Source organism: Wallemia ichthyophaga (assembly GCF_000400465.1).
Source record: "Wallemia ichthyophaga EXF-994 unplaced genomic scaffold scaffold4, whole genome shotgun sequence".
Taxonomy (NCBI): Eukaryota; Fungi; Basidiomycota; class Wallemiomycetes; order Wallemiales; family Wallemiaceae; genus Wallemia; species Wallemia ichthyophaga.
In genome coordinates this window covers 476,879-491,932 of record NW_008806277.1, presented here as the reverse complement: position 1 = coordinate 491,932, position 15,054 = coordinate 476,879, and the positions used below count along the sequence as shown (strand labels likewise).

Sequence of the window (15,054 nt, the reverse complement as noted above, 5' to 3'; positions counted from 1 at the left end):
CCGTTTCTGGCGTGCGTGATGGGTGATCGGTGGTCGTCGATCGTCTGCAACTAAGTAAGCAATCAAATTACTAAATTACGTGATCACATTATGTGATGCATAGTAGTGTGCATCTCAGGTATAAATAGCCTGGCAAATCATCTCAAATCATCTCAAATCAGGTCAAATCAGGTCAAATCAAGTCAAAGCTCGCAGCTCATGTCACAAGACTGCAAGACATCTACATATCTAGACATATGGAATTAAAACTGAGGCTGAGATTGCTGCCTTGTTCATCTTTACATGGTGTACAAGCACGACGAACGCGGTAGCTAGGAGTGTGATGCTGACGAAGAATCTAGTCGTTATCACCCCGTGTACGCCCATGCCATGTTTGTTGAAGGCGAGTAGGATTACGGGCAGTTACATCACGTAGCTTTCTTGCTAGAGAGGGCGTAGCAGTGCGTGATACCTTTGATTCTTGTGATACTTGTGCTCCTCGTGCCCAGTGTTTCCCATTTTCCTCCAAGTTAACTTACTTGTGCTCCTTCTGCGCCTTTGCCGTGTCTATCGCTCACAAGACAATTGTTCGGTAATCATCATCCACCGATACATTCACCTCTAGCAGGTGTATGTTTAGATGTATGGCGCATAGATGAATACTCGGACGCATTGTTATCGGCTTGATTGCAGTACTTATAGAGTCATTCAATATACTCATTGTTTCACCTGCCGTGCCTGGAATTGGGTCCGAGCGACAGACTTCCTCCATTCTCGGCAGCTTTTCTGGAGCACAATCCAAACTCAATTTCGGCCCACGCTGTCAGTCTGTAAATATGCTGTGCAGATCACCCCAAGCCACCACAAACCACCACGCCTATAAACTGCTCTTAATATTCTCACAATAACCGCCAAATACTTTGCACTGCTCTTCCAACATCTCAACCCTTCTCAACGCGCCATCTCCCATCTCCCCTCTTACGCGCTCACACTCACCACGGCGAGATGGATAAATCGAAACGGTTCTCGCTGATGCCGACGAAAACGACATCTGCCGATATAACAGACGCGCCAGACACGCACCATCGACGTGTAGCATCCGCAGACGCAGAGCCCAACGAATCGTTTGGAAGTCATCTCGATGTTGAATCGCGTAATGCACCAACGGGCGAGCTACAGCCGCTGCTAACGCTAGTACACGCCCACTCGCGCAAGGTGTATTTCAGTGGCTATCTCGCCCAGCGTACGGTGCAGAACGCCGACGGGAAGCCACTCAAGACGGGCGACAGCCGCGGTGAGCTGCAGGGAGTGTTCGTCAAGTTGATTGGTAATGTCCTCAATGTGTGGATGCGCAAGGGTATGGAGTCGGCTGCCGCTGCAGGTCAAGCGATTCCGCCGAATTGTGGGTGCTTTATTTGATTTTTAGGCAGTTCAATAGCACATCTAACATCTATATAGACATCAACATCTCAGACAGCCACACTGAACTCGTCGGAAGCATTCTCGTCGCCGTGCCGCCCCCCGAGTACCAGCGCACCGTCGATCACGTCTTTGCGCTCAACTACGCCGGTCTGAACAGACAGGAGTACGTGGCGCAGGACAAGCACACGCTGCACACAGTCGTCACTGCTATTCGTCTCTCGGCCTGGGAGAAGAAGCGGTTGGAAGAGCTCTACACAGGACACCTCCTGCGCATCCTCCAGAGAAGCAACTTGCCCGGCAACTCCGGCAGACAGCCCTTCATAGAACCTCACTCCCCGCTCGTAAAGGGCAAGATGGAGGGGTGGGTCAAGGTTCGTTTCAGTGGCACAGCCAAGTGGCAGCGATACTGGCTTGTGTTAACCAATTACCGTCCCTCTGAGCGGAAGAAATCCTTCTTCGGTGGATCAAATTCAAACACTGCCACCAGCTCACAGTCTCACTCACACAGACACGCTTTTCCCTCACCGCCTAACTACAGCGCCATCGCATCCTTTTACGCCCAGAAGAACGTTAAGAGCAGCACAAGACCCATCTACACCATGACTCTCGCCACGCAAGCCTATGCGATATTTCCCGAACGCACGGAGCTAATTTCGCACTCGGGGCTGATGAAGATAGACGGCAGATTGGAAAATGGAGAGGAGAATGGCTACGTAGACCAGCTAGGCCAGTCAGTGCAGCGCGAAGATGGGTGGTGTCTGCTCATGCCGGATGTCGGTGAAAAGCGCAAGAGCAAAGCGCGCAGCAGCACGGGGAGCAGTTTAACCAACACCAACTCTAGTGCCACCTCAAGCATGTCCTCCTCGCACACCTGGAGCGAGATGTTGAACTGGCTGGTCGGGATACACGACAGCTTCCACTTGTACGGCCGACCTAAGGCGTACAGCTTCGACCCGCGCGATCCGCGCTCGCTCTTTTTCGCCTACCCAATCGGCCCACAGCGTGGACGGCTGTTTCTCGACATGGATCTGGCGCGTGGGGCGGATGTGCATGAGAAGAGGGGGTTCAAGGTACGTTCGAACCTGCTCGCGATCCTGCACGATCGCATGCTGCCGCCATCGCAGCAAGGAAACAGGGGCAAAGCGGCCAGCGACGACAGCAGCGACGGCGTTCCATCTACCCGCCCTGTCTCACTGCAACCAGGCGGGCAAGTGTCGCCGGATAAGATGAAGACTAGGTTGGCCCGCCCACCTAGCATTCCCTCTATTGGCGCAGGCGGTAACGGCGTTGACGGTGTCAATGCATTCAGTGAACCCCTGCTGGCTGGACACAGCGGTGCGAGCGAACACAGCCTCAAGGAGCACACTAGGGATAGCGAAAATGACACGCTCTTACCAGAAAATAGGAGCTATCATAGCTACAGAAGCTACACAAGCAACAAACGTAACACACACAACAATACCTTGCATACGGACACCTCCCCCAGCCTCCCACGGATTGAGCCCCTCGGGCCAATTGGCATGGGTGAAGGTGGACAAGTTTATGGCGACGTGGGCAGTGCAGAAGCAGGAAATATGCACAACACAGGCAGCAAATCAACCGCCTCCACAGCCATTCCCAGTTTCCATGGTGTCTTTGCGCGCGATCGGGTGAGCGAGAGCGAGAGCGAGAACGGGGGTGAAATTGAGAGGGATGAACTTGAGGGTGACGTTGGTCAATCTGGTCAATTTGCTCAAGTAGTGGACACGGGCGCGGGAGCTCACGATCGTGAGGCTGGCGTCAGAACACCCTTCAGTTCCATCTCAACAGGATCGCTCCAAACGCCTGCCAGTACTGGGACTAATGGCACGGGAAGTGTAGAAGAACAGACTGCGCGCGCTGCACAGGAGCTACGTCGCAAATTGTCTCTAGGAGGGAGTGATAGTGATGAGCTTGATGACGGCGGTGGTTTACTTCCACCTTCACACTCACACTCAGTTTCACACTCACACGCCCCTCACTCCCGCCAGAGCATCAATAGCGCGGCTTTCGATCAACACGTAATCCCTTACCCAATCCACACGAATCACTCAGGCTACTCAAATCATCAGCCTTACGAAAACCACACAAACTACTCCATCCCCAATACACCCTATTCAGAAGGCTTGCCGAGCGTACAAAGCGTGCAAAGTGCTTATAACGACGGCTCTATTGCATCCAAGTACTCACAGAACACATACAACGACTACTCGGATTACGATGATTACGACAGCGACGACGAAGGTGGAGGTGGCAAACGTAGAGGCGAAGCAAACACAGATGTTGATTTTGATCTGAATGTCAACCCGACGTCACTAAACGCATCTGCAAACGCCTCAACATCAGACCAGTACCTTAACCGCACTCAGCCATTGGAGGTGGAAGATAACGAAAGGACGCCGCACATGCCCTCGCGACCACCACCAATTCTCTCCTCACCAGTTCCCCCCTCGCCTCCGGCTCCTCCCGCACCTAAGCCAGCCAGTCTTCAGGCAGGCTCGCCTGTGTCGCCCATAGCTAGAAGCAATACGTCGCACGTGTCGTACAGCAGACCACCTTCGCTCCGCCACTCCCACTCTCACTCTCACGCTCAAGGCCACACGCGCACGCTTTCCCACACTGGCTCTCAACTCCCTCATTCGCCGCTCGGCCGGGAGGGGAGTGTGTATGGGGTGCAGGATAATCGCGCGTATCCCCACCCTAGCTCACTCTCGTCTTCCCATTCGCACTCTCACTCTCACTCTCAATTTAACCCTCACCCTAACCCTTACGCACACTCACATTCACGCTCGCATACGCGTCAAATGTCTCCTCCGCCGCAGATGTCTCCTCCTATGCAAAACATGCAAAACACGCAGAGCGCGCCGGGCATACCGAACATGATGCCGAGCATGCAGATGCCAATGGGAATGGGAATGCAGATGCCGATGGGGATGGGTGTCCCTAGTAACACGCAAAGTGCGCCTGGTAGTATGCAAGGTATGCAAGGTATGCAGGGCATGCCACCAATGGATCCAAGCGCAATGGGTAATCAGGCAAGTATCGTACCACTTCCCTCTCATTTTTCTAACTCCACCCCTAGACTGCCTTCTTCCAGGCGATGATGGCTGCGCAGCAAGCCTTCCAGCAGTCCATGTGGCAGTACCACCAGCAGCAGCAAGGCGGTGCAGTTGCAGGTGCAGGCGTTCATCGCAGTCCTTCTCAGAGTATGAGCATGAACATGACAATGTCCCCTTCGCAACCTATGGCCATGTCCCCTCAATCACCGTACTCACAGTATTCACAAATGTCGCCCCAGTCTTCGTACCCCCACCATCTAACACCTTCGCCTCAAAATCATAATCACAACCACCACAACCAGTTTGGAAGCCCTGATATGCACTCCCAATCATACCAAAGCTTCTACACTCATTCGCCCCAGAATTGATGGACGATCATACAAATATGGACATTTTTATTTGTTTCATTTGTTTCGAAAATTTACTCTCTTTAGTTTTTGTATACACAAATTTACTTATACATGTTTACATGCACTATATTTTTACTTAATTAGACGCTTTTGATTTGTGTCATCTTGGAATAGAAAAAATTTGGAAAAGCCAATACAAAAGCAAAAAGGTTGCGAGGTATGGGAATCGAACCCATAGCCTCTCGCTATCACTAATGGAAGGCGAGAATCATAACCATTAGACCAACCACGCTGTTGTAATCGGGCTTGATGTAATTATTATAATCTCATAACTGCCTCGGCTAATTATATCAGCCGAGGCAAGGGAGGCAGTTTAACAACAATTAGCGCAGTGGTAATTAGTCACAGCAGGATATCAGGTTGTTTAATGTAATTGAGAACCACCAACAACTTAGAAATTACGACGCTAGTCAAGAAAAGCTTCCAGTAAATTCAGCACCCCTTTGACTCCTCATGCTTTAAGAATTATTTATGGACGCAGTTTAAACATCTATCGTCTTAACAACATATTCATATTTCATCATCATAATTTTGGATTAGAGTACCCTTTTTAATTTACTTGCACTATCATTAATTTTAGATTCTGGATATAAGTCAGATCTGTCTTTTTTTTTAAGATCATCAATCAATATAATGTTTTTAACTCAAATCGGTAGTGATTGAATATTTGGGAGCAAAGACAAGCTTGGTGAAAACTTTGAGACTCAGTGAGCAGCTAACACTTTATTTCATTTCGATTTATTAGGTATAAAAAAGGGATTCGATGATGATGTCTTTAAGTGATAAATGCAGGCTAACCTCTTATGGCTCCCGTGTATGCCTTTAGCCCCCTGAAACATGTAGACTTACCTCTGCCAGCCTCAACCTCATTCAATTCGCTACCGGTAAGTGTGAAGAGACGCGAGCCTTATGCTGAAGACAAACAGAAGGTCTATCAGCTCGAATAGGAGATGGTGAAAGATAGCGAAAAAAGCTATAAGAAAGGAACGTGTAGAGTGGACGATACGATAGCACACAGGGTTTTTTCCAGCTACTACTCGAAAGCAGCAACCACTTCTGTTAACATTAAGCTTGCGACCAACGCAACAATTAATAGGTTCATCTTAGTACTTGCTCTCTCTCCTTTAGACCAGGTTTCCAGGCTTTGTACTGAGAATGTTGCTGGACGTTGATTCACACCACGATTTGTCCCAACTGTATTCTCCCTGTAACCAAATACGTTACCTCAGTCATTAACATCACATGGCTCTGTGCAATTATTTGCTAGATTGACATTTAACAGATGTGTTCCATTGCAAAGATTAGGGTAACCGAATGGACAACTGTTATATCTTGTGAAACAATTGCCGTTTATTATTTCTCCGTCAAAATCAGGTATGAAACATCGTATTATTTCAGGCATATTAACGTATTATAAATAAACCCAAAATACGTAATAGCCAGTAATCTTCCTGAATATATGGTTTCTATTTTATTAGTCATTGCAGAGATTTATAAGGCGTGTGCTTGCTTGTTGTTCTTGACACCTTTTTTTTTATGATGACGATAAGTTAAAGGACACTTAATTTCAGGGATCCAGTGATCACCTCGGCTACTGGGATCACCCGACCCCGCTACTTCAGGTCTACAACTCTACTGACCTAGTGTCCAGATTGAACACATCTCCTAACATTACCGTGTGTAATTTTGAACAAAGACGTTTAAGCGTACCTCCGCCAGCTTCAATCTCATTCAAGTCGGCGCCACTGTGTTTAAGAAACGATATGTCTGAGCGCAAAAGCGTCAAAAATAGAATAAAACGCAGGAAAAGGTGTGGTAAAATAAGTGATGTTGACTAGAAATTGTATCAATTGCTCGTTCCTAAACACAACTCAAAGCACACCACTAAAAATACTAACCCGAATGTCATACTTGGTTGGTGACTTTGTCAAGAACGCCGCCGCTTTGTTCAGTGGATAAAAGAGTTTGAATGTGGGTGAGGTTGAATTTGGGTAATATGAGTAGGAAGTAATATTTTGAGATGTCTCAAGCAGTAAAAATACTTGGTAAAAAAACTCTAGCGCATGTTGTTTGAAAGGGGTGTGGTGCAATAGAGTGAGTAACACATTGTGCAATAGTAATTGACTGTGATTTAAAGGGTCTTGCGAGCGAACATTGTCGTCTTACGGAGATAGCCAACGTATGACTAATTAAAACTAGCTGGTCGAAAAAAGTTCATCTTTAAGATGAAAGAGCATGGAAGAACATAAAAATAAATGCATTAACCCGGAATTGAACCGGGGGCCGATCGAAATTTCGTGAATGACCAGATGGCAACGATCGAGGTTACCACTACCCCATTAATGCTTGATATTACGCTTTTAAAATCAAATTGTATGTAATTTGCTTTTTAAATCTGCTATCAAATTCTCATCCTCCCTTCATTTGGGACGATTTGCTATGAATGTCGGCAGCTATTACACCGAATGAGGCTAAATCCTTCCTGGAAAGCCACTCACACGAAGCAGACGAATGGTCAGAATCGCATGCGACACCGTTAGACATTAAAAAGACCCAATATGTGTTATTCACAAAACACCCCTTGAAGATAGACAGCAATCCACTTCTCTGGGATGAACGGGTAATAGTATCATCTCAAACTATGAAGTATCTTGGTCTGATGTTGGACTACCGACTTTCATACAAACAGCAGAAATTTACTGATTAATATCGACAAAACCCTATTTCTAGGCCCTAAGACTCACCATTTCATTGTAAAACCATTGCTAAATACTCTTGCCTACGTGCCTGTGGTATAGTAGCCGCTTCTGCTTATAACTCTTGGATAGCTGATTACTGCCATGAATCAGACCCATTCATTATCTATTATTATCAACTTGTGACACACATAATTGATTAATCGGCTACATACCTCCGCTACCGGACACACGCTCAAGCATTGATTATGAATGACATCTGCACTGTCTCACTACTCTCATATTTCATCAGCTCAATGGATGAGTATGTGGACCAAGAATGTTTGAGAGATTTTTTTTGTATAGGATGTTTGCTGTCATTCATGCATCCTTTGATATATGTGGTGTAGTCGCAAGTGTGCTTCGCGTATTTGCATGGATGAGATAGTGAGACATCAAGGTGACTAGGGCTTATAAAGTATTATCTAATGTTGAATTCTACAAATGCTGGCAAACAGCCTTTAAATGAGAGGGATTGGAGTGCAGTTGATACCGACGAGACCATCGTCCTTGACATCTTCACAACAGGTTGGGGTGTTCTTGCACTCGTCTGTGGGGTGTTAGTTGTGATATAAAGCGAGCGTTTTCACTAACCCTCAATTGCTACTCCGATGAGGAGAGGGATTTGAGTGCATTGGATGGCGACTTGGTCGAGGACGTCACCGGTGTGGAGGAGGCCTGATTCTTCACCGGTTGACTTTTGGACCTTCTTGTTGGTATCGCAGCACGCGAGCTTTCCAGTATTACATGAGCCGGTCTTAGATTCCCAGCCAGCTGAGACAGAGGCGACGAGAGCAGCAGCGAAGATGGTTTGAGCGATCATAGTGAGATTGGACGAATAGTTGATTGTAGTATTATCTCAAGAGCATGTAATTCTTTTATAGTGCCATTTTTAGTATAATTTTAGTCTCATTTTTAGTTTCACCTTTAGTGTAGCCATTCGCGCGTTCATATCGGCTAAATACCTCAGTAAACACAAAGAATGTGAATGCAATTGAAGATATTTTATTTGCAAGGAGAAGTATTTCAATTTATACAGGAATTGTGCTATTGAGTTTGAAAAGGGGATGTGGGGTGTGTTAGAGAATAAGCTCCGATGGCTGATCCACTTCCTGCTCTTTAAAGTACCTTGATATGATTTGAATTGCCTTGAATACCTCAAATATCGCACATGTTACTCTATCGCTTCTCAGTGCGCTACCACTATCATAATGTCGTTCGAAGCGGCGGCGATTACTGAATAGAAGAACGAGGAATGTAGCGGTATCACGAATCATCAGACAGATAACACGCAGCCATTTTTATTTGGACAAACAAGGCTACACGTCTCTCACTTCGCAATGTTGGATTTTCGGAAGAGCCGTTAGAGAAAATGAATGAAGTTCTGAGCAAGCAACAGAATTGCTTCTTCGATCTCAATACTCTCATGTTCTCCACTATTACCGCCATCAAGCCAATCACGGCCAGCGACTGGCTGGGGGAGGGTCAGTCTTAATCACAGCCTTTCTAAGGATCTGCATAACTTCAGTCTCAACGTGAAGTATGCCTTGTGACTCATTTTAAAGGTCCCTCCTATTCGCGGTGATCTGTATGAGATGATCGAAAGAAATCCTACCTTTTCTCGCCGATAGACGCGAAGCTTTTTGCTGCTTTGGATCGATTTCATTATGTCCTTTCCGTTATGACTGTTACCGAGAACGAGGTGGTCTCTGAGAGTGAATTGGGGTAGTTTTCTTCAAGAATATCGTATTCAAAATACTTTTTCAACTCCTCATTATCAAATCATGTCCATAGCTTTCTTCAGTCTCAAATGTCTCAGCTTAAGCTGGAGATATGTATTCATCAACCTCTTCAACCTTCTCTGCATGAGGAGAGAGAATATGAGTAAAATGCTTTAAGTTGTTCGGACCTCCACACACTTTATTCAATGCCAGCTTTCCGACAAGTCAATGTCCAGCGCTAGCGTAGGGGCAAGCGTTAAGACAAGAGGATGCGACGCAATTTGTACAGTGACAAATTTTATCTAAAAACTCATGGGAATCACACCCCAACAGGTCGGTCAGAAGGTGGAGCTTCCGCAAAAGCAGGTCGTTGAGATGGATTTGGCTAAAATAGCTAAAGAGGTGGAAGCTTTTATCAAGGCGAGCAAGGCTGAAGCCAGCATGAGCGGGTGTGCGAGTGTGATTGGTAGTGCAAGCACAACAAGCAGTCAAACAACGGCGTCAGCAAATTCTTCCCAAAATCCATCAGCTCGCGCTGCAGTGATTAAGCGGGTAAATATGATGCTGTATACTTGTTGGCAAGAAGCTCAACACAAACAGGAAATAAAAAAAAGTAAGTGACTGGAATGGGACGAGTTGTGTGTTAGTCCACTAGTATGTGATGGAGGATTTCAAGGGATCAAGAATGAGGACGCATTGGTTATCAGTAGACTCCTGGATACTTAATGTTTACAAATTGTATAATTACTAAGCTTTGACTCGTCGCAAATGTGCTAAAAATCAAATTATGAAAAGTGAAGGATTCAACGCATTGTAATGATCGGCTTAGCCTGACTCAAATCTAAGATTGAAGAGTAATATGAAGGGGCGGAAAGTTTTTTTGGTTAAAGCATTTGATTGAATCGGGCTGTTTGAGGTGTTAGCCGGCGGCTACCAAGTGCTTGAAAGCGCGCGTGTTGCCTTGATAGGTTAACTTGAGTCGAAAAGGTGCCATGACTTCCTGCTTTCGTCTACATTGCCGCTGACTGTCCACTCGGTGAGGTTGGGTTTGTCCGCTCTGGCCTTATCATAATAGACCCATGCGAAGAATTGGAAAAAGCCAGTCCATCCCGCTTTCAGTGATGGAAAAGTTCTTTACTTTATTTGATATGTCTTCTAAGACTACAGAAGCTTGTTGGTGGGAGGGGAGCGGCAGGTAGAAGTTCGGCAGACGCATACTAATCTGGGTCTTCATATCGTTCCGTGATGATGATGATGAAATCTAAATATATCGTTAAGCCGATACATGTTTAAAACTGCGTCCATCAATACTTCGAGATAGACAGATAGATAAAAATCATAGTATATAGTCAAAAGCGTTACAATGAATAATAATTTTCGCCTATTTGGTTTCTTGTGCATTAGCAGCTGACAATTTTAAGGACTCAAATGAATGCGGTTCTTGGCACGTGCGCCGTAAAAGAGGAGGTGACTACGTGGAGCTAACGGAGGCGCGCGGGTGGGTGATGAGCTACTTTTTAAAGAGCTCATAGAAAGCTTTGAGAGCTTCCTCATTTGAAAGCATGTTTTATCTCGAACCTTAACCCTAGTCCATAGATCTTCCTCCTCAACGATAACCTTGTTTGATCGAACTTCCTACATCTAGAAAGCCTATGTGTGATACTGTCTACTTCACTGAGCTTGCTGCAAAGTGTTGATTTGGACAGTGAATCGGTAAGACTTGGCAATAGGGAAGTGGCCTGAGCGGATCTGGGTGGCCACAATTCACATACCACGAGGAAACTTGTTGAGCATATTAGCCCCCTGAGTAAAAGTCATCCTACTCACTTCTCTCTCTGCGTCTTTCGACGTTGGTCCTGGCAGTCTACGTGCATTTACTCTCAAGAGAGCAGTGTGTTGCTCACGCAGACGTCTAAAGAAATCAGAGAGAGCCGGCCTGAGAATGATTTTCATAGAGATATTCATCAATACTTCTTAAAGCAGGAGAAGTTGAGGGAAGTGCTGAATCTACTGTAAGCATTTCTTGACTAGCTTGGTAAGCAGAAATGGTTGGTTTTTTTTAAGTTAAGCCGAGAAAACGAGCTATAGTTCCACGATTTGAACCTTATTTCTAATTTGTTTGTGAATAATATAGTTCACTTTAAAAAATGGAGCTTCAGCCGGTCCTATAGTGTAGTGGTCATCACATCGGTCTCTGAAGTAGACATCCGGAGTCGCCGGTTCGAATCCGGCTAGGACCTTGACTTTTTATCATTCTTATTTAATGCCCATTCCGATACAATGTTTGTTATGGAGACGTCAGATGTAGTGTGTTCAAACCGTCAAGAACATGCCCACTATGATTTCTTATAAGGCTTAGATCATCAGCTGTTACTATGCGCAAAACTCGTAACACGCAGTCCTAGAGTTTGCTCTGGTTGGAGAATATTAATTTTAATGAATTTAACAAACTCAAGCTGTAAATCCAATGGCCATCTTCATGGATTTGATGTGGACAAAACGCTGGTCAGTGTCATTGTCTTCCAAAAATTCTCGCTCATTCCCTTGTCCAGCTGACAAAAATTCTAGCATCAAAGAGGTATTACACCCTCATTGCTTTCCAACAAAACTTAAACTCTACTTTAACGTGACACTGCAAAAGTCTGACTGTGAAAAAGAATATTTTTGCTTCAACAGGGAAAAGACCACTGAGAATTATTGTAAGTTCAATGAACCATAAGACTCGTCCAACGTGCGTAGTTGTCTCACCAACCCAGCATCTGTTAACGTGGCCGCATGAAGAACCTTTGTTGAATATATCAAAAAATTCAACAGAGGATTAGTCGGCAAGTCTTCACGAGCTCTGAAGATTCCGAAACCGATCTGCGTGCTTCATCTGGCAGTGAATTTTCGCAGGCTCTAACACGATAAAGAAGAGAAGCGCTAGCAAGAAAAACCACGATCATCAACATAAAATCTTAGTCATCCTGGCGAATGTCTATAGCGATGAGCGTCGTCAGCCTGATGTTGAAGCAGTCAGCGAAGAAAGCGTCCTTAGCAATGCCAGAGGATGACGTCCTGATGCACTCAACATCCAACAGCCCACCCAGCAAAAATGCCTGGTTTTGGCTAGATAGGACCGAACAATTTGCGTAGATTTAACGCAATGGTCATCTCTCATTTGATTCAGCAAACCGATCTTCCACGTGTCTCCTTCGCCAATGTTGAGAGACCTATCGACCGTAGTCTTGCTAGCCCAGTCCCTGCTAAGCTCGCACCTGGCTTACTCTCCATCCCCATGAGGGAGCAAGACGAGGGATAGTTAGTCTTGCCAAGCCCTCAATAAGCGAAACTGAAACCGTTCGATGTCGCTTTCAACAGATACGGATGGTAACCCCAGATATTCGGTTCATCAATCACATTCGCAAACGGAAGAAGAAGCATCAATAACTTTCCAGATATGTGTAGTCTCTCTCTCCTTTGGACAAAACCTTCGTTCATTTAAAAACCATTTGGCTTTTTTGAAGAAGGCATGTAAGAGATTCAAACAAATTGTAAAATCTACTCAATGTCTTTTTCATACCGCTTTGATTCATTATCAGGATCTACCGATGGAGGCATTTTCAACGAATCGGAAACGAATCAAAAGAAATGCATGTAAAAATTTAGTAAGACTAACGAGACTATCGCGTTTGTGGCAGAGATGGTGACGGATAGAGGAGCGAAGAGGAAATAATCAAACAAGGCAAATCAACCCCGATTTGGAACGCATCTCGAGTGAAACCGACATCAACTTAAAGATAGATTAAAACCTGAATTTCACTCGAGACAAACTTGACACATCGATAATATAGCTCAAAAGGGTAGTGAGGAGCAGTGGCAAGATCTGGCGTTGGCAAGGCCCCGTGAAGAGAGTTTGAATTTCGAAGAGAGAGTGGACGAAACCAATTATAGCGTTTGAGACATTGTCATTATTGACGTAGGACAAACAAGTTGAGACCTTCTCGGCGGCGAACGTAACGAGGTGTATAATGAGACCGCCAAGACCAGGGTCATCGCGCAAACTGGCGAGGGCAGCTTGTCTAGCCTCGGAAGCATTAGAAGCGCGGGTAGATTAGGGCAGAGGTGAACCTAATGTAGTGCAACTAAAGTTCGTGGAAGAGTGGGAGAGGTGGTGCTTGACTGGAGGCAAATGGTGGTGGATGAGGAGTGATTGGGGTTCAAGGGGCTTTTATTGAGAGCAGCATCGAGCAGGAGCGAGTTTTGGTTAGGTGATCCTAATATACAACAAACAAAAAGATAGAACATCAACGAAAACAGAATAAAGGCCTAAGGGGATGTTGATAATTGCTCAAAATCTGCATTTGGCAGCTGGCGACCAGCTCCCATCGCATCCAAGACTATTATAAGCCTACACTCTTAGTGCCGCTCCACCCAGAAATGATTGAGCGCTGGGTTGGCACTAGGATCTAGCACAGGTAGAAAATCGACGAGGCACCTGATCCAATTAACCGGGAAAGATACGAAAGCGTCTGTACGAGACACTTTGACATACGCTTTGAAGAGCTCTATAGCGCTATAAACCCTGCAGTAACAATTAAGCAAGTCTCTGCTATCTGGAATGCGACTTTGACTGCTACTGAAGGCGTTGTTACCCTCATCGTAGCGGAATTCCGAAAACCAGACTACCTCCGCATACCCAATAGAGCGGTTCTCGCGGAGATTCTCAAACTGTCGCAACGTGAGATTGAGAGATGGTGAAACAAAATACTCCGACCCACCTGTACAAACCGAGACGAGGTATCTGGGGAAGAGAGGGAGTGAACGACTGTAGTAAGATGAGCCTTATGCAATTTAAGCATGCTCCAACGGGGCCAGTCGTGCTGGATATCGTAATCCTCTAATCCATGCCGCCTTAGCACCTCCCTCGCTATGTCCTTCTCGTGATTGAGAGGGTCGAGAGCGTCTTCAGACTCGCTTTGTAGGAATGGTGCTGAGTTTCTCTTCAGTGGTCCGAGCACCTCATACATGCGCGATAGGGACGCTCGTCGTGGAGTCTCCTCGGGCGGTGTGCTTGAGCGGGTGTGTATTAGTGGTGGAAGTGGAGGTATTGGGGCGCAGTGGAATGGCGGTGGAGCAATGGCGACGTTGGGCGGATATGCGTATGAGTTTGGTTGGTTGTGTATTGCGTCTACGGGATTTGGGAATAGCGACGGGGCTTCAAGGTTATCCTCACGCGAATGATTCTTGTCTATTCTCAGCGTCAGCGGTAATAGTACTATCCAGGGGATACTCACTGAGCTGTGAGGGTCCTGGAATCTGCTTATGACCATTCCAGTGCCGTCGCGGAGAGATCCTTATCTTGCAAGAAGGAGCTGTAGTAAGAGTATTGGGTTGTGGGTGAATTAATGGATTGATATGGCCTACATTACCAACATCGCCATGTGGTTGTTTATTCTCCTTCTGAGTGACTTTGACGCCTGGCGTATATCTCTCAGGATGCTTATTCCGGTGGCAAGCTTCTACGTATCTTGGATCCGAGGGATATCTTTCGCTCCTCTTGACATCATCTCTGTAATGTTTCTTCCACGTCGTCGGACGCTTGAGCTCACCCGATAAGCCACAGTGTGTGCACTGGCAACAGAGATATGTATATTCGGGCATTTACCGCTTAGGCGGTTTGGTTTTGATTTTCGGATTTTTGATGTCTGATCCGGAGAGGCTAAAGCAC

General features: G+C 46.0%; 5 protein-coding genes and 3 non-coding genes across 8 annotated transcripts; 3 read left to right on the top strand and 5 right to left on the bottom strand.

Annotated features, from left to right (window-relative positions):
• Positions 1-1,011: 1,011 nt before the first annotated feature.
• On the top strand, positions 1,012-4,846 carry J056_003496 (Protein SKG3; the record flags this gene model as incomplete). Its single annotated transcript, XM_009268719.1, has 3 exons — positions 1,012-1,381; positions 1,438-4,463; positions 4,502-4,846. The coding sequence occupies 3 exons, from the start codon at positions 1,012-1,014 to the stop codon at positions 4,844-4,846; spliced, it is 3,741 nt and encodes a 1,246-aa protein (XP_009266994.1).
• Positions 4,847-5,039: 193 nt separating this feature from the next.
• Positions 5,040-5,120, bottom strand: J056_004974. Its single transcript has one exon. It is a non-coding gene; the product is annotated as a tRNA-Gly (tRNA).
• A 2,024-nt stretch (positions 5,121-7,144) lies between these two features.
• On the bottom strand, positions 7,145-7,234 carry J056_004973. The gene has a single exon. It is a non-coding gene; the product is annotated as a tRNA-Gly (tRNA).
• An 850-nt stretch (positions 7,235-8,084) lies between these two features.
• Positions 8,085-8,446, bottom strand: J056_003495 (uncharacterized protein; the record flags this gene model as incomplete). The annotated part of the gene is made up of 2 exons (XM_009268718.1): positions 8,085-8,173; positions 8,218-8,446. 2 exons carry the CDS (start codon positions 8,444-8,446, stop codon positions 8,085-8,087), a joined length of 318 nt encoding a protein of 105 aa, XP_009266993.1.
• Positions 8,447-9,656: 1,210 nt separating this feature from the next.
• Positions 9,657-9,965, top strand: J056_003494 (uncharacterized protein; the record flags this gene model as incomplete). Its single annotated transcript, XM_009268717.1, has 2 exons — positions 9,657-9,896; positions 9,945-9,965. 2 exons carry the CDS (start codon positions 9,657-9,659, stop codon positions 9,963-9,965), a joined length of 261 nt encoding a protein of 86 aa, XP_009266992.1.
• A 1,540-nt stretch (positions 9,966-11,505) lies between these two features.
• Positions 11,506-11,584, top strand: J056_004976. Its single transcript has one exon. It is a non-coding gene; the product is annotated as a tRNA-Gln (tRNA).
• Positions 11,585-12,301: 717 nt separating this feature from the next.
• On the bottom strand, positions 12,302-12,623 carry J056_003493 (uncharacterized protein; the record flags this gene model as incomplete). The annotated part of the gene is made up of 2 exons (XM_009268716.1): positions 12,302-12,442; positions 12,519-12,623. 2 exons carry the CDS (start codon positions 12,621-12,623, stop codon positions 12,302-12,304), a joined length of 246 nt encoding a protein of 81 aa, XP_009266991.1.
• Positions 12,624-13,742: 1,119 nt separating this feature from the next.
• On the bottom strand, positions 13,743-14,987 carry J056_003492 (uncharacterized protein; the record flags this gene model as incomplete). Its single annotated transcript, XM_009268715.1, has 3 exons — positions 13,743-14,054; positions 14,105-14,574; positions 14,621-14,987. 3 exons carry the CDS (start codon positions 14,985-14,987, stop codon positions 13,743-13,745), a joined length of 1,149 nt encoding a protein of 382 aa, XP_009266990.1.
• Positions 14,988-15,054: the final 67 nt, after the last annotated feature.